At 39.2% G+C, this 17,680-nt stretch overlaps 2 protein-coding genes and 1 long non-coding RNA gene across 4 annotated transcripts; 1 reads left to right on the plus strand and 2 right to left on the minus strand.

The window, feature by feature from the left end:
• The first annotated feature begins 1,941 nt into the window (after positions 1 to 1,941).
• On the plus strand, positions 1,942 to 4,441 carry LOC133708320 (uncharacterized). 2 transcript variants are annotated; one of them, XR_009845754.1, is made up of 4 exons: positions 1,942 to 2,280; positions 2,474 to 2,610; positions 3,252 to 3,468; positions 4,194 to 4,441. It is a non-coding gene; the product is annotated as an uncharacterized LOC133708320 (long non-coding RNA). The 2 variants fall into 2 exon arrangements; XR_009845753.1 differs by having other exon boundaries at positions 1,942 to 2,610.
• Positions 4,442 to 13,909: 9,468 nt separating this feature from the next.
• Positions 13,910 to 14,821, minus strand: LOC133709284 (uncharacterized). Its single transcript, XM_062134964.1, has 3 exons — positions 14,683 to 14,821; positions 14,391 to 14,555; positions 13,910 to 14,261 (listed from the first exon to the last, which is right to left on the minus strand). Exons 1-3 carry the CDS (start codon positions 14,819 to 14,821, stop codon positions 14,173 to 14,175), a joined length of 393 nt encoding a protein of 130 aa, XP_061990948.1. The 3' UTR covers positions 13,910 to 14,172.
• A 190-nt stretch (positions 14,822 to 15,011) lies between these two features.
• Positions 15,012 to 17,648, minus strand: LOC133709283 (uncharacterized). Its single transcript, XM_062134963.1, has 8 exons — positions 17,416 to 17,648; positions 17,223 to 17,281; positions 16,872 to 17,126; positions 16,409 to 16,469; positions 16,063 to 16,187; positions 15,759 to 15,821; positions 15,551 to 15,675; positions 15,012 to 15,288 (listed from the first exon to the last, which is right to left on the minus strand). The coding sequence occupies exons 1-8, from the start codon at positions 17,480 to 17,482 to the stop codon at positions 15,141 to 15,143; spliced, it is 903 nt and encodes a 300-aa protein (XP_061990947.1). The 5' UTR covers positions 17,483 to 17,648; the 3' UTR covers positions 15,012 to 15,140.
• Positions 17,649 to 17,680: the final 32 nt, after the last annotated feature.

Consider the following 17,680-nt stretch of genomic DNA (forward strand, 5'->3'; position numbering starts at 1 on the left):
ACCATGGCACTGTACACTGCCAACCACCATGCCCACTGCTGCCAATTCCGGTATCCCCTTCTCTTATGAACCCAGCCATTGAAGAGTGTCCCCAATAATCACCCAAACCCGTGAAGACTGACCTGGTCTGACTCGGATACTGATGGACCTTCAACCATGGCCCAACAATCTGCCATAGAACACCAGACCACCACCATAATCTCCTTGAAGCCCCATCGATTTTGCCTGAGAAGAAAAGAGAAAAAGGCGCCGTATCTCCCACTGAGAACTTCGAACTGACAGCATCATAGCCCTATTAGGGAAATTAATCCCTCCGCCAAGCAAATACTAGAAATAGAGATAGAAAGAAGAAATAACCAAGCCAAGAAGACAACAAAATTTAACGAGGTTCGGCCAATATCCTTGCCTACGTCCTCGGAGATAGAGTTTCATCTTCACTAATGAGAGAATTACACAAGTAATATATTACACCGCTCAAGTTTATGCCCAACCCAAGCCCTTGTATCCAAAAGGATAACCCTTGTACACCATTTCTCAACCTAGAAGATCACTCTACCCGAGCTATTCACACTCTTGAACACAACTCACTTTATCTTCTATACACAGAGACCCTTAGAGTTGCTCTTGACCTCTCATTTCTTACCTCTACACAAGCTTTATCTATTTATACCATTGATAGAAGTCTCTAGACTCACTTCATCAATGTCCATTCATGAACCAACCACCCATCTTCCTCATTAACTCCATAGGAATACTAAAAGGTCAATACATGAATTTAACCATGCATTTATTCTCAATGCATCAATTTGACCATGCATTTATACCCAATGCATGCAATTGACTGTGCACCAATTTTCCATGCATAAGTTGTCACATTGAATCACTACCAGAAAACTTGTCTTTTACGACGCGCAAATTACGGCGTGCATAAATTGTGCGCCGTAAAAGAGTGTCATTTACGGGGTGTTTTTTTGTGTGCCGTAAAAGACTTCCATTTCTGATTTTTTACGGCGTGCTTTGCATGTGCGCCGTAAATGTCATGTTATATTTACGACATGCTTTTTTGTGTGCCGTAAAAAACTTTTCATTTTAGTCTTAAGCATATATGCTGTAAATGAGGTGATTAAAGTCATTAACGGCCTATATTACTGTGCGCCGTAAATGACGAGCAAAAATTTCAGAATCCCGCTCACCTAAATTCTAATTTGCCACCACACCTTTTACTTAAACATTCTTTTCCAAAAAATAAAACCTAACCGCAAACCCAGATCTCTCTCTTCATCGATCTCCCATCTCGTTTCCTCTTCTTCTCTTCATCCTCACTCATTGATGAAAAGGCCGATGCCAATAATCTGGTCATCAGGTGAGTACTTCTCTCTCATCTCTCCCAAATTCAATTGGGGCTTGTTTCAGATTTTTTTATTTATGAATTCCTTTAGATCTGAGGAAGAACGTGCAGCTGGTGTTGAAGAAGTGTGAGCCCATGACCACGATCGAGATTTCAACAATCGCATAGAAAGCGACACCACGAAGCACTTGAACAAGAACAACTCGCTCTGACTCAAATGCAGCGAGGCCAAAAGCGCAGAGAAGACTCGGTTCTCGCCGGAATTGAAGAATCTCTTCACTCTGGAATCTCCGTCGTTCACTCTGGTTTTGGCGCGGAGGTATTCGGCGGCGAGGCGGGAGTGGAGAGACTTGATTCTATCCTGATTCTGGTCTAGCACAATTGCGTCCAGCCCTTTACCCAAGAATCCAGTAATTCTTCTGCTCATCTCAATTTTTTTTTTGGGGGTTTTTGATTATTTCAATCTGTTTATTAAAACCCTAGATTGGATTGGTTCAATTTGAGTAAAGTTAATAGCTTTTTGTGAATTCCTTGTCTCAATTTTTTTGGGGGTTTTTGATTCTTTGAATCTGGTTTGTAAAACTCTAGATTGAATTGGTTTAATTTGAGTAAAGTTAGTTGCTTTTTGTGGATTTGTGGTGATGCAGAGGCTGGGCTTAAAGTTCAGTACATTGCGGTGTATGATATAACATACTCCATCGACTTAGGTTTGCAAAATTTCTGGCGGTTGTGGCCCAGGAGCTTGATTTAGTTCATTTTTTTGTGTATTTTTTGTTTGGTGAATTTTGGGGGTCGGATTGGTGTTTTATCTACATTTGCTTTGTTTTGGTAGTGCAAACAATTTCTTGCTGGTCTACTTGAGCACGGCAGACTTACACAGCAACAATTAATGGACAGAGCCAATCAGAAATCCAAATCAAATAGCAGTCAAGGTATTGCTTTAATGTTTGACCTATTTGATATCGGAAAATGATGAATTCAATAGTGTTCTTTTGTGGGAAGGAAAAGAGAATTTAATGGGATGTTGTGATTAAATGTACTTTTTTTTTTTTGTGCTCTCCATGCCTATACATGCTATTTTCTATTGGGGATAGTAAGTACTGTTTCTGGGTTTTCTTTCTGCAGTTCAGAATGCTGCTCAAGATAACTTTGTTAGACTTGTGACTGCTCGTTTTGTTGAATGTTGCCCGGCCCCTGAACCACTTCTTGAAGAAGCACCTGAACAAGAAGGTCCAAAGAAGCCACGCTCTAAATCTGCTAAGGTAATGCAACTAGATATTTTGTGTCAAATATAATATATTATGTTTCAGGTAGGCCTCTTTGATGTGGGGTGTTTGATCATTAAAACTTTTGTTACATTTGTTGACAGAGATTGAGTTGTATCGGTGTTTGAATAGTGTGATTTTAAGCTCATCTCAATTATTAATTAATCTTCACATGATTACTTATGTAGTGACATCAATTAACCTAATGACAAGTTGGCTAATTTGTTAATGCTTTTGTGTTTGGCTCGATACATATACCCCTTATGTCTATATCAGATAACTCTAACAGTCCCTTAATAATAAAAATACTCCAATCAAACAACATATTTGGCAGAATCAAACAACAGACTTATCTAATAAAATTTTCTGTCAATTATGTTCCTGCACCAAAATCACTAGGGCACACATTTTTTGATGTTCAGTACTTGCCAGATCCCTTGTGGGGTGCAATGACAATTCTACTTGCTTTTCTCACAATGTCATTTCTGTTTCTGCAATAAAAGAAGTGCTACCTTGTTTATATGATATCAGGACCTGTCTAGAGTCTCTAGACAATGTTCTTTATATCTTCTTCATTATCCTTTGACCTAACAGAACCTTGATGATGCTCTCATGCTCTTCCATGACTTCTGATTCAGGAATTATGACCACAATATTATTGGCACTTCTTCATATAAACAGAGGGCATGCCAATATTATTACTGAAATGGCGGAGGTATTCGGCGGTGGCGACGAGGTGTTGCGATTGAGAATTGGAGCTGAGCACGCCATTGTTTACATCGACAGAGCCTCTGTAGGGATTTGAAGGAGATAGGACTTGACCTTGGCTGCGATTTTTCATCTCCGCCTGTGCAGGTAACTGTAATATCTTTATCGATTTGAAATCGATTTGTGTAGTTGTGCTATTGTGAAGTTTGTGTTTGTTTTTTTCTTATATTTTTTTTACACAAGTTTGTATTTGTTTTATGCATAGACGATTTCCAATTAACATTCTCAACATTGGAAACTGCTTGCAAGAACTTCTTTATGGTTGTTAACTATTGGAGCTTGAATGATAATAATCCTTGTTCTTCACTGTGCTTAATATGTTGTACACACTACAAAACTAAAATTTTATGTTATGCCTCTCTATTGACGTAGTTGTATGAGCTCTTGGGCTGTTTGGGTTATAACTCATTCCGTTCAAGTGTTTGTCTTGTGTTTTCATGTTATGCAGAATATCTGTCTTGTACAAGTGCATTTGAAGAGAGACAAAGAGTTGGTTATTCAAATCACTAACAGTTTCAAATATAGACATGGTGTTTTGATTGAATTTTGATTACATGCCAAAAGTATTATGTTGGCCACACCTAAGATTGAAGCTGAATGACGAATACTTTGACAGAAATGATTTGAAAATCATTTTTTCATTGATTCAGACTAGAACTAGATGATCACAGTTCACTAGCCATCACCACCTAAATTCAGTGCAACAAAGTCCAGTTTTATTATATATCTTATTCTCTGATAAGTTGAATTCTTGTTTTTTCTTTTTGAAAATTGAATTATTGATCTTGTTACTTGTTGGTGCATAACAACAGGTCAGTCCAGACCTCTATGGTGACAGCAACACGATGTCAATATACTTGTCTGGAAGGTAAAATCATAGTAGTTGCTACTTCCAGTTAGGTTTTTATTTTTAGGACTGCAACTTGGTGAGGCACAAGAAGTTGTTATGGGTTATTTAGTACTATGGACTGAACCCTTGCTTTTAGGACAACTTGGTGAGGCACAAGGAAGTTATTATGGGTTTAGTTCAGTTCATATAGGGATGTGAGTCTTGTGACAATGAGTTACAATCTTGTAGAGTAGGTGAAAGAAATGAATGTAAAGTAGTGTAGGAAATGGATTCTCCTTTACTTGTAAGCAAATTTTATATGATGTACAATGATTATATAAATGAAGTTTATTTTACTAACAAAAATATAGAATCAAGAAATAATAAATAAATTGTGAATTTTTTGTTTTTATTTATTTTTTATTTTTTCAAACATCATTTACGGCGTGCATGATATGTGTGCAGTAAATGTAACTCTCTTTTACGGCATACATTTAACTCATTTACAGTGTGCATAGTAAGTGTGTCGTAAATGCACCTCTCTTTTACGGCCCATTTTTAGCTCATTTACGATGCACGCTGAGACTCATTTACAGCGCACATAATGTGTGCCGTAAATGATAGTTGTCTTTTACGGCATGTCCATTTACGGCGCACATTGTGGGCCGTAAAAGACATTTTTTCTGGTAGTGAATGCACAAACCAATAATACCTTGCATTAATGCCATGCAAAATATCTCCACCAAGGAGGGATAGGCACCAAACCTAACAATCTCCCCCTCCCGACTTTGGTGAAGAGCTCCACATCACCACTTCAATCCCTGAAGTCATCTCAATCTGAGACACAGCTCGTTATACCCACAAGCAATCCATTGGCCTTCTATTTGCACCAGTTACACATAATCAGAGTCAATTACATGTGGTCCTAACTCCCCCTGATTCAATAGGTCAATACCATGTGTAACTGCCCCGAGACAACGATCACTTGTTGACTCCAAAGAGGGACCTCGACTTGACCCATTCCCTAGCAGGATTTACCTTCTCACCATCGTCTGAAACTTGGAAACTTGTGATTGGCGTCTCGGTTATGCCCGCAAACGAGAACCGCTTAAGGTACCTGCATCCTTGTGCACATCGTTTCCCTTCAACCTTCAAGGTCTGAGTTTTCCTAATAGACGGAACACATTCCACACTTTTCTCCCTTCATTAGGACCATGCAGCCACGTGATATCTTCATAACTCCCCCTGCTGACGAAATCCTGCAGCCCTTGGAGTCTAACTGGCTCAAGGATATTAAATTTCTTCGGAACCTTAGGACGTATACAACATCATCCAAAGTGCGAACTGCTCCATCAAACATCTTGATCTTCACCGTTCCAACACCCATGACACTACGCCTGGTGCTATCACCCTAAGTCACAAATCCTTGGACTTCTTGGAACGTATCAAAATATTCTCTCCTGGAGCAAAGATGATGAGAAGAACCAGTATCCAATATCCAATCACGTTGAGAACAAGTGTAATTACCTTTGGAGACTGTGAGAAATTCCCCAAAATCATTTGAAACCTGTGCTACACCAACCAAGGAGCAATCTGAGCCCTTATCATCCTTCTCTTTCAACAATGGACAATCCAGCCTTATGTGTCCCCACTCCTTGCACTTGTAGCATTGCTTGCCTTTTCCCCTGCCCCTAGATTTAGACTTGTTATGTCCACTAGATCCCCTGGCAATTGACCTTTCCCTTTGATTCCGATCATGAGCAACAAAGACGGAACCTTGGGAATCATCGGCTTTCCTCCGCTTCTCATGAATTAAGAGAGTTGATTCCACCTCCTCCATCTTTAATGTATCCTTACCATACAAGATTGTAGTGATGATATTCTTATACGAATCAGGAAGCAAGGTAAGAAGTAGAATGGTCTGATCTTCTTCCTAAATATTTACATCAACTCTTGCTAGTTGATCTACCAATCCTCTTAACACATTCATGTGCTCCATGAGACTCGCACATTCTCCCATCTTGAGCTTGTAGAGAGATCCCGCTTTAGATTCAACTTCGTCTGCAAGTCTTTCCCAAAATGAAGCTTCTCCATTTTCTCCCAAAGCTCAGGTGTCGAATCTACATCATTAACATTATTGATAATATTGTTAGCAATATAAAGCCTAATAGTGCTAACACACTTGGACTCCAACTCGTCTCAATCTTCATCTGCATCTTCTCCGGCTTTGCATCTTTTTCCTTCAATGGTTTTGCAAGACCTTGTTGAACTAGGATGTCCTTCATCCTCCTTTGCCATAGAGTGAAATTTCCTTTTCCATGAAACTGCTCCACCTTGAAATGTGAGATGCTAGAACTTGCCATGACAACAGCCCACGATCGATAAGCCGAAGCTCTGATATATACCACTTGTTAGGGAAATTAATCCCTCCGCTACGCAAATACTAGAAATAGAGATAGAAAGAAGAAATAACCAAGCCAAGAAGACAACAAGATTTAACGAGGTTCGACCAATATCCTTGCCTACGTCCTTGGAGAGTTTCACCTTTACGAATGAAATAATTACATAAGTACAATATTATACCGCTCAAGTTTATGCCCAATCCAAGTCCTTGTATCCAAAAGTATACCCCTTGTACACCCTCTCTCAACCTAGAAGATCACTCTACCCCAAGAACTATTCACACTCTTGAACACAACTCACTTTATCTTCTATACACGAAGACCCTTAAAGTTGCTCTTGACCTCTCATTTGCTTGCCTCTACACAAGTTTCATCTATTTATATCATTGATAGAAGTCTCTAGACTCACTTCATCAATTTCCATTCATGAACCAACCACCCATCTCCCTCATTAACTCCATAGGAAGACTAAAAGGTCAATACATGAAATTTAACCATGCATTTATTCCCAATGCATCAATTTGACCATGCATTTATATATACCCAATGCATACACTTAACTATGCACCAATTTCTCATGCATAAGTTGTCACCTTGAATACACAAACCAATAATACCATTCATGCCATGCAAAATATCTCCACCAAGGAGGGATAGGCACCAAACCTAACAAGCTCGTCCGGCTACACCCGTTTCATTCCGACTAGGTAAGGAGCTGTCATCATCGTGAGGGTGCCGCCAGACAAGCGCCAAGAGAAACCCTGTTTTACCAAAACCCTAGAACGCTCCGACTTGTGCGGAGCTCCTTCTGTTGCTTAACTAATTTTTTTTTATGACACTTGCTTAACTAATTATTCATTATAAATTGTGGATGTTCATGAACTCATCAAATTTTGCAGCACAAGGTGCAAATCGGTGGAACCTTGTTGACGTCAAAGTCGCAGCAATCAGATCAAATTAATATTTTATTGTACATGCAATTAATTAAGTATCAGTTCAATATCAATTAGCAAATGATAAATATATTGAAATTGAAATTGATCGAGATTAGAGTTACTTCCGATAGACAACAATATATTGATGATCACCAACTGGGGTGCTTGTGAATATCCTTGGACAACCACTCCTAGCTTGAACCAATTTGATTTGGTCGATTTAGATTCCGGCCAAGCAAACCATGAAGAAGACCACGAGATTACTGCCGATGATCTCTTCATCTTAATGGATGATTGTCAATCTTTTGGTACCTACTCAGTTGTGGACAATATATGTGTTAAGCTAATAACAGTGCTTCTAGTTGATTTGCATATACTCCTCTTCTCCGCAGCATTGCTCAATTTATAGCCACAGTTTGCACTACCACAATTAATCAATGAAACTTACAAACTAAAGATTTTGCATTAATATCGGGTTCGTGTTGGATTAAAGTATTTGTCGTGTCATAGGAGATAAATCAAAACCCAACATATTTAATAATCGTGTAGAAAATTTAAATCCAAACTCAACCTATTTATTAAAAGGGGTACCCATTTTCAACTCGCTTAACCTATTTAATAAATATGTCGTGTCGTGTTGGACAAAATGACTCATTTAAGGGTTATGAGTTGCAATGTTTTAACTAATATAAATGTAAACTGAATAAATTCATTACAAACTCCGCATGGCGAATAATATAAATAATTATATATAATTCATGTATAATTAAACTCAAGAATGATGAAGGAAAATATTTCAAATTCACAATAATAATAATTGGGTGATACAGGTTCACTTTATGTTGGCAGGTTAACCAACAACTTACCCGTTTATACCGACCCACTTTTTAATCGTGCGGGTTCAACCCATTCCATTTTGTGCTTATTTAGAGTCGTGTTAATGGGTCATGTAGGAATATAAGGCTGCTATGTCTTGAATTGAAACTATCTTTAATAATTTTTTAGAATTTGAGAAAAGGGTGCAGCTGTTGCCACCCTATCATTTTCTTAGTTCACCCTACAACCATTTGAATTATTAAAAAACTATATTACCGAAGTGCAAAATAACTAATACGTATACTAATTTTTTAAGATCCAAATATGTAAGGAAAACTAAATATATAATCAATTAATTAAATACAAAAACTACTGAATTTCTCATGACATTAATCTTCATTTTCTCCACCCAAATTTTATTACTATTTCTTTTGTCTTTTTTTCGTTATTCAATTCACAAAACCGCCTCTTCATCGTTATTTCGTTATTCAATTCACAAAACCATTATAGTTAAGTAGTTAACTTCATCAAAATCTTTGCAATACTCTTTGTGAACGTTAAAAGTAAAAAATTTAAAACCGAAAAAAAAAATCAATTTCTTCTTCATTGCTCATAGTTGTTAACTTACTCATCTTTTGACATGGATTGAAATAGACGAAACATTGAAATAGGAAGAAAAAAATTTAAAAAATGAAAGTAAATCAGATTATGATTTTATTAGGAAAGTTTAGTATATTTTAGTTTTTTTATTGGTATAAATTAAATGAGAGATTTTCTTCAAAATTATTATTTTTTAATTATATTTGTTATATAAGGATATTTCTGAAAAGAGAAATGGGTTAGATAAGTAAATTTAATACTTGAAATTAAAATGTAGGGTGAACAAAAAGTGGTAGGGTGGCAATAGCCGCACACTTTGAGAGAGAATATGTATTAATTTTTTTTTTGGATAGAAAGAATATGTATTAATTATTTAATTTGACTGACCACACTTAACACACGAAGAAAAATGAAACTATGGTAAAATCTTCCAAAAATATGTATTAATTTGATTGAGTGTACTAACATAGTAATTCTTTTTTGGATTAAATACTTGTTACTCCTCAAACTTTTCCCTGAAAAACAGTTTAGTCCCTCGCCTTTCAAATTAAACTAGATAGTCCTTATTCTTTCTAATTCTCACACAACAGGTCCAAAACAGGTCTAAAATGACTATTCTACCCCCAAGATCATTTTTTATATTTTTTTTCTCTCTTTTTTTCTAATTTTTCTCTCTCTTTTATTTTTTATTTTTTCTGCTTCTCTCTCTCTCTCTCTCCAATCTCGACAAGCTGCTCCTGAAATCGGCTCCACCCCAACCTCCCCAACTCGACTGGCAACCCGGGATTTCTCTCCCTCTCTCCTGGCCGCACGGTCTCTCTCTCTCTCCCTCAACCTCTCTTCTTCTTCTCTTCCTCTGCCATCATCGAAGACCACCACTTCCGGCCACCATCTCACAGCACCACCATCACCAGTCGAATCCAGACCGAAACCCGAGCCAATCAGGACCATACGTCGATCCCGGTCCCCACACGCACACCGCAAGCTCCAGCGTCACTGCTCCTCACCCTTCATCGATCTTCTCCGGTGCTCCGATCATCATATCGGAACTCATCACTTCCTTCACTCAATTCCAACACCACGCCCGGTGGATCAATCACTCTTCCTCCATCTTTATTCTCCAAAACCTCCCTGAAATATTCACTGAAAACCCTACAATTCTCATCCAAAACCCTCTCGTAGCTGCTCTCCATCTCCTTCAGCCCCGCCGTCTGGTTCCCACTCATCTTCGACAGCGAATTCGACCCCGCCAGAAAAGCCACCGACATGTCGTTGATCGAAACGTCGTCGTTTTCATAGCTGACATTTGGGGACAGCGACGACAGAATCTGCGATCGCCGGCGATTGTACCACTGGAGAACTAGGAGGAGGTGGATGAGGAAGAGCTCCTTGAACAGCACCAGAGCCAATTCCGTCTGGGCGAGCACTGGCTCGGATCGGAAGATCTCGGGGATGCAGACAGCATCATCGATCGAGCGGCGGCAGAGGCCGTAGATGAGGGAAAGGAGGATGGCGGAGAGGGATTGGATTGCCTCCGCTTGGGGTAGAGAGAGAGAGAGAGAGAGAGAGAGAGAGAGAGAGAGAGAGAGAGAGAGAGAGAGAGAGAGAGAGAGAGAATAAAAAAATGGGAGAAAAATTAAAAAAATAGAGAAAATAAAATAAAAATAATAATAAAAAGAGAAAATGAGGGGCATAATAGTCATTTCAGATAATTTTGGACCTGTTATATGAGAATTAGAGAGAATAAGGACTATTCAGTTTAATTTAAAAGGCGAGGGACCGAACTGTTTTTCAGGGAAAAGTATGAGGAGTAACGAGTATTTAATCCTTCTTTTTTCATTCCTTTCCAAGTATTTAAGGATAATTAAGACTAATTATAACAAAATATTAAATATTTGGTAATTAATCCTAATTAAGAATTTTCTAAAAATTAAGGATGGTCAATTCATCCTTCTCGCCCGACGCTGACTACACATGATTGTACATAGTTGCTATATAAATTAATAGAGGGAATTGAAGCTTGAGAGGTAGATCAAGTACATGTAACTGCAAATTAAACAACTTAAATTGCAAGCAAATTTATTAAGAGAGAATCATATCAAGATGATGATGAAAAAGTCATTGGCAACACTCTTGACGTTGTTTTTGACCGTTTGTTTCGCTCAAATTCAAATGAGCCGAATCAAATTGGTGGAAGCTAGAAGCAGCAATGGTATAATGCCAATGATCGGAGGCACCCCAACTGCTGGTGGGAATAACGAGGAGATCGTGGTATATCGTAAGCACTAAGCACTCTCTCTCTCGATTGAACACATTGTGTTGGTCTATTTTTTGCGATTAATTGATCCCGGATAAATAAGATTAGTTTCATAATTGATTAATCTGCATATATGCAGCTTGCCCAAGCTGCCCAAAGAACAAAACTTATCCTCAGTGCTGCGACTGTGATGTCAGCGTGATACCACCTGTTTGCACAAGGTGTTGCAAGTTCAGCTGATCGAGGATTGACCGATGGGTTCGTTGACCTGTGCAAAATGAATAAATTAATAAACAACGTATTTATATCCGTTGTATATTTGTTCTGAGAACTAACTATTAATGATGGATTAATAAACTCTTCTATCTCTGCAAAATGAATAAATAAATGAGGAAATCGTGTATTTATTGTTTTATATTTTTTCCTTTCCTATCGTTCAATCCACGAAAGACTCATTGCTGTAATATATATATTTTTTTTAGGGCAACGGAAGACTAATCAATTTATCGAAATCATAACGACCTCACTCGGTCAAGCATGAAAGGGTACAAGCACCCTTCATATTACAATGCAAGCTCAATAGATTACTAAAACCAAAAGGAAATCCAACAAAACTAAAGTTCCAAAAGAAAACTACTAGCCAAAGCAAATGAAAACTACGACACTACGATAACCTACGCCTTCTAGCATGCATGAGACACTTCCTTGACCGCATTGACGCCTAAGACCCTTCTGGTGTACATCGCCGCCATCAAGCAAGACACGTCACATCCTAGTTGACGTAGGGAATCATCTCCTACCCGGACTGGGAGACGGGCTCTGCTAGCCCAGCATGCATCCCCTTCACACCAGTAGCTCCACCGTCAGGAGACCCCGACGCCATAGACTCAGAACCGTCACCGGAGGACTCCGCCGGTGTCGTTTTGGCCTTGTTTCTGGAGCCACGAGGCCGGCCCTTCTTCTTGTACACCTTCGAAGCTGGAGACCACTTCCCACCAACCAAACCTGCATCAGAAATCTGAAGGCTGAGGTTTTCCGGCTGGAGAGTGCCCGGAACCAAATCCAATCCATGTTTGGCACGCTTACCATCTTCAGGGCCGTCCTCATCTCTGGGACGACGCATCCCCACCACCGGAGTTTGAGTCGAAGTATTTTCAGTCCCGGGAGACTCAAACGCTGGCAATTCATAATTATGGGGCACAATTGCATAAGTTATTTGTGACTCAACAGATAGCAGCGGAGAAGAAATAGAGGGTTGAACGTTTGCCCTAAAGACTAGGGCTGGAACGATCGGTCCCATTGCCGGCTGCGAACCCGCCTCTACCACAGAATCAGTCGCCGAGTCCTCCACCCTAGGGCAACGTTGGCCACACCATGATTCAACATGGCACAGGAGTAACAGCGCCCTAGAAGCCTTTCATACCTGAACCTTAGGGTTAGAACATCCACATGAGAAACCCTAACTCAACGGTCAAAATGCACCGGGTCATGGAGAGAGAGAACAAGCCGGACCCGAGCATCTCCCCGACGCAGCGCCGTACGATCCACCTCCAGCACCTCGCCAATCGTCTCACCAACCAACCAGACAGTAGGTTCCGTCAAAATGCCTGGAGGTATGCCTTCCAACGTCACCCAAATCCAAACAAAATCCAGCTTCACGGCAGAGATCTCCAAGAAGCCATCATAATCGTTCAAAAGAATCATGGCACGTTGAAAACCCCACAGACCACCCTTCTTCACTCGAGCAACATCCCTTTCATGGGTGAACGTAAACAGAAAACGTTCTCCCCGTGGTTGGACTTCCACGGTACCAGTCAACCTCCACATCGACCTCACAACACTCTGGAATGAATCCAGCACCAACCCCCTGCAGGTATTAAGCCTCCCAACCAAATAGAAATTTCGAGCCAAAAACTCCTTCCCTGGAACCCTGAGATTCCCCAAGTCAACCGGTTCTTCTCCTTCCTTGAGTGACTACTTGGTCGCCAGTCTAGCAGTCATGGAAGTGATCGCTAGCTGCAGCCATGAACCTAGGGCGCCGCACAACTTGGAATACTTGAAACCCTAACCCTAGCAAAGCGAGAGAGAGAGAAGGAGTAAAGTTGCGGTATATGGAGCCTTATATGACTCATTGCTGTAATTTGAGTTTACTAATGTAATAAAAAGAAAAAATTATGAGGAACATATTCCAACCAGAAATAGAAGACTCTTATCTCTACCGTTTCAAGGATTTGACTAGGAAATAAATACTGTTTCCAACTTCCGTCTCTCCGGATTGAAATGACGGGGCTATTGATGCCACATTAAGCAAATCCTCTGGGGGGGGCTACCTACCGTGCTATAGTTGTAACCTTATTCCCCAGATCGACCTCTCTCCATAACCAAGAATTCAAACTCATTTCTGTGGGAGCGATAGACTTGATGCGCTTTGGATTCGATAAATTTTCATCTTTTGATTTCACCCGATTCCCTAAATCGATGACAGAGCCTAAAGTTGTCCGCCGTACCAACTGAACTTCGACTCTAGCAACTCGAAAAACATCATTCCATACTAGTTTCTAGGATCTATAAGCCTTTTAATTTGTAAATTTCCGATCTTCATATCGGTCCTTCTGAATATAAAGTTTCTTTTGCCCAAGTAGTCTAACTTGTCATCCCACAACAAAATAAGTCCTCAAAAGAGTAACAATACAAGTGAAAATTAAATTGCATTATTTGATGAGAAATTAATCTGCAAATTGCTTGTAGATATAGAGATTATTCGTTGATAACAAAAACAACATAATGATGATAGTACATTAGAGGGCACAAGGCATAAACAAAACGAAACCCAAATTTAGAAAACAAGCGGCCAGACTTGACTATTGGAGCTGAGCAGAACAAGCTAGGCACTTTGATAATTGGGGAAGCGTAATTGCAACAGCAGCCAGGATTAATTCAAGGGAATTAAATTTAGCAACACCTCTTGCAGGAACCTTTGGTGAAATCACAGTCGCAGCAATTAGGATGAGTAAGATTGTGCGGACAGCCGGGCGGGCAAGCTGATCCATCATTCAAAATCCACATACAAGAACATATAAGTGCAATATTAATTAGCAACTGTATATATATTACAACTAAAGTTAAGAACAGTGGATATATAGATCCATCAAAGAGGTAAGAGTACATACGAAGAACAATGCCGTTCTGATCAGCATCTGGGAATAAAGGACGTTTGTTGCGCCTTACAATCAATGGAGTGCTGGTTTTGCAACACTCGTTGCAGGAACCTTTGGTCGTATCACAGTCACAGCAATTAGGATGAGTATGATTGTGCGGACAGCCGGGCGGGCAAGCTGATCCATCATTCAAAATCCACATACAAGAACATACAAGTGCAAGATTAATTAGCAACTGTATATATATTACAACTAAACTTAAGAACAGAGGATATATAGATCCATCAGAGGTAAGAGTACATACGAAGAACAATGCCGTTCTGATCAGCAGCTTGCGAGAGCATCCTGTTAACGCTGGCTTCTGCTAATTTCATTTGGCCCATGTTAGCCATCAGAACGACAGAGAACAACTGAAACATGATTGCCAATGATGATTTCATCATCTTGTTGATTCTCTTTCAGCTAACTATAAGATACTAGTGCTTAAGGTTAATTTGCACACTGCTTTGCAAGAAAGCATTTTTCTCCTCTATTTATAGCACCTTGAAATTTAATGACAAATTATCACATTTGTAAATTCAATGGGATGAATTACATCTTGATGATATCGAATCAAATCGACATCTTTGAACAGAAAAAGAAATGCCATTAGTGCATTCATATTAAAACTTTAAAAGGGCAGACAGGTTCATTTCATCTTGAATTTTGTACATGTATCATTTTAATCTTTCCCTATTCTAGCTAACAGCATTTACTTCTAGTTTACTCTGATATCTCTCCTGATGAATCTGATCTGTATCGCCATAAAATCCCTCCCACCAAATTGTTCACTGCATGAGAAACCATTGGCACAACAAGGCTAGAAGATGCGATGGCTGCGTAACCATACACAAACCCAACCAAACTTGCCCTGTAACAACAAATCAAATCATCACTTGGCCAAAATATTGAACCATTGAACCTGTCACATATCTTTCAGCTTTTTCTTTTTGGGGAATAAAATTGCATAACACTAAGCAATTGAGATATTTTTTTCTTTCCTCTTTTTTTAATTTATTTTTCCTTTCTTTTAGTTGTTATAATGGAAAAACAAAAAACAAAAAAAAAAAAGACACCAAAAGAAGGTTAAGGTTATTGCAGTTAATTAATGTGTGGCTTGAGAAGATAAGTACCAGACTGCGAAGGAATACTTTCGGCCACTGCCCAGGTGTAGAACACCAAAGACGAGGGCAACCACCAATGCACTACTCAAATTGGATCCAAAAAGAGGCTGCAGCGCACCCCGGAAAAGAAGTTCCTGTCCAGATAATGCACAATGAATTAGTGTAAGTAGTTGAACATGGAAGAGAACAAAAATGTGGTTAAGTGTAATCTGCCCACCTCGCTGACCCCAGGTAAAAATGCAACGATTATGAAATCCAAAGGTTGAAGTGAAGTAAGGACCTAAATTACAAAATTGAATTATGTCAGAGATGCAGAAGCAGCCATGGATAATACCCTCATTTTAATTTTAAAGGATTCCGACAGCCAGCAAGTCCAGCTGACTAACTATATGATATCAATTACCAAATAGCTAGGACATTTTTGTTTTTCAAGTATTCTACCTTCAACACAATGTTAAGAAATTTATAGCTAGTAGTTGACTAGAGACAGTTCTGGGTACAGAAAGTGAAATAGTAGATACCTGTTGATTGGCTGCTTTGCTAGACTCTGCAAATTCTGGCCATGTCTTCAGTAATATATATCGGGATGATGATATCAAAATAACCAATCCGGCAATCAACTGAAGATGCCACATCTCAAAATCAACTGTACAGAAGGGAGGCAAAAAGTAGTACTCTTTATACTAATGATCACTGCAGCGAATTCCATTAGTTATTTGCAATTTTTTTAAATAATCTATTTCAGAATAGCTTTCTCATTGGCTGTCTCTCTGCCAGAGATGCAGGGCTCCTCATAAAGACGAACGAAAATAGAGTTTGAATGATTTGACATTTTTGCACAGAGAAGAGTTTGTGAAGAGTGCGTACATGATACTTCCAATGAGCAGTCAAGGACTGGTAATCCTTCAACCGATGCAACATGAGATGCCTGCAAGTAAACATATAGGAACAAAATGTAAAATGCAGAATAATTAACAAGTTAAGCAAACCTCCATTAGCAAGAGATAAGAATCTTTGTCCTAACTAAAATATTTGGACTTTTAATTCATAGTTCAATTTCTTACTACAAATCTGTGGTGTGGTCATCAATAGTTGCTAATCAGTGAAAAACTGCCGAGCCTTACCATACAAAGTAGGACAGTTTGTCTCATAGCAAGAAGATGAAGGTTTCAATGAGATAAAATTGGAAAGTGAAAATAGCTCAATCATACATCAACATTACAAACTATAAAAGAAGACAAGCTTAGGATTTCATAACAACATTGATTCAGAAATGCAAAACCGGTATATAATCTACTCATCATACATCATTCCTAGAAGAAACTCCTACCTGTCGAATTAGTATACCCAAAGCAGCAATCAACCCGGAAGTAACAGTGCAAGCCTGAAGCACAGCACCTCTGGAAGGGACATTAACCCCTTTCTCTGCAGCTGAATCATCAGAAAGCTCCACCTTGTTGTCATTTTGAACATTTTCAGAACTAGCAGTAGTTTTATCTGCTACCCTTTCGCTTGCTAGTCTCTCCCTTCTCAACTTCTTCACCGAATTCCGGCTTGCAAAAGCTCTTGGGCTAAATGCAACTCCCTGCTAATACAGAAACTCATATTTCCATTGAAATGATACATGAAAAATCAAGTACTTAAGATTATAGACCAAACAGTGCAACCATGAAAGTCTCACACTGCATGATTTGGCTGGTAAACACTTTTGCACATCATAGAGGCCAATACACTTCCCACCTGATCACATATTTCAGGGTTTTTGTTCAATCAAAGCAGGAAGCAATACCATAACAGTTGGCCAGTATCTTACACAACCTGGAGAAGCCCAGAAAAACTAGAGATAAAACTCAAGAGGTGTGATGAAGCCTTACAAGTGAAGATAGAGTTCCCCCAAGTCAATGAGGTTGTAGATGCATTGTTTACTGTAAGCCAACCCATTTGTTTAATGGGTGCTCTTTGATGCCTGCTGAAACCCAGTTAGTCCATTTTCCAGAAAAATTAGATGATGATAGATCACTCATCTGTCTAAAGTCAAAACCTGATGCAGGGTTCTAGTTGAAGGGGTAGTTTCGGGATTTATGATATTAGCAGAAATGTGAGGCCATTAACGTTTTTCATTTTTAGAGGTTTTTGTTT

The sequence above is a fragment of the Rosa rugosa genome, chromosome 5 (assembly GCF_958449725.1).
Source record: "Rosa rugosa chromosome 5, drRosRugo1.1, whole genome shotgun sequence".
NCBI lineage: Eukaryota > Viridiplantae > Streptophyta > Magnoliopsida > Rosales > Rosaceae > Rosa > Rosa rugosa.

What these genes read in the sequence shown, in the direction of transcription:
- LOC133709284 (XM_062134964.1), bottom strand. Translation starts at nt 14,821, where the DNA reads ATGATGAAATCATCATTGGCAATCATGTTTCAGTTGTTCTCTGTCGTT. An exon ending in TCAGAACGGCATTGTTCTTC is followed by an intron (nt 14,556 to 14,682) that starts GTATGTACTCTT and finishes ATGATGGATCAG; the next exon opens with CTTGCCCGCCCGGCTGTCCG. An exon ending in TCAGAACGGCATTGTTCTTC is followed by an intron (nt 14,262 to 14,390) that starts GTATGTACTCTT and finishes ATGATGGATCAG; the next exon opens with CTTGCCCGCCCGGCTGTCCG.
- LOC133709283 (XM_062134963.1), bottom strand. Translation starts at nt 17,482, where the DNA reads ATGGGTTGGCTTACAGTAAACAATGCATCTACAACCTCATTGACTTGG. An exon ending in GGGGAACTCTATCTTCACTT is followed by an intron (nt 17,282 to 17,415) that starts GTAAGGCTTCAT and finishes ATATGTGATCAG; the next exon opens with GTGGGAAGTGTATTGGCCTC. An exon ending in TGGGTATACTAATTCGACAG is followed by an intron (nt 16,470 to 16,871) that starts GTAGGAGTTTCT and finishes GTTTACTTGCAG; the next exon opens with GCATCTCATGTTGCATCGGT.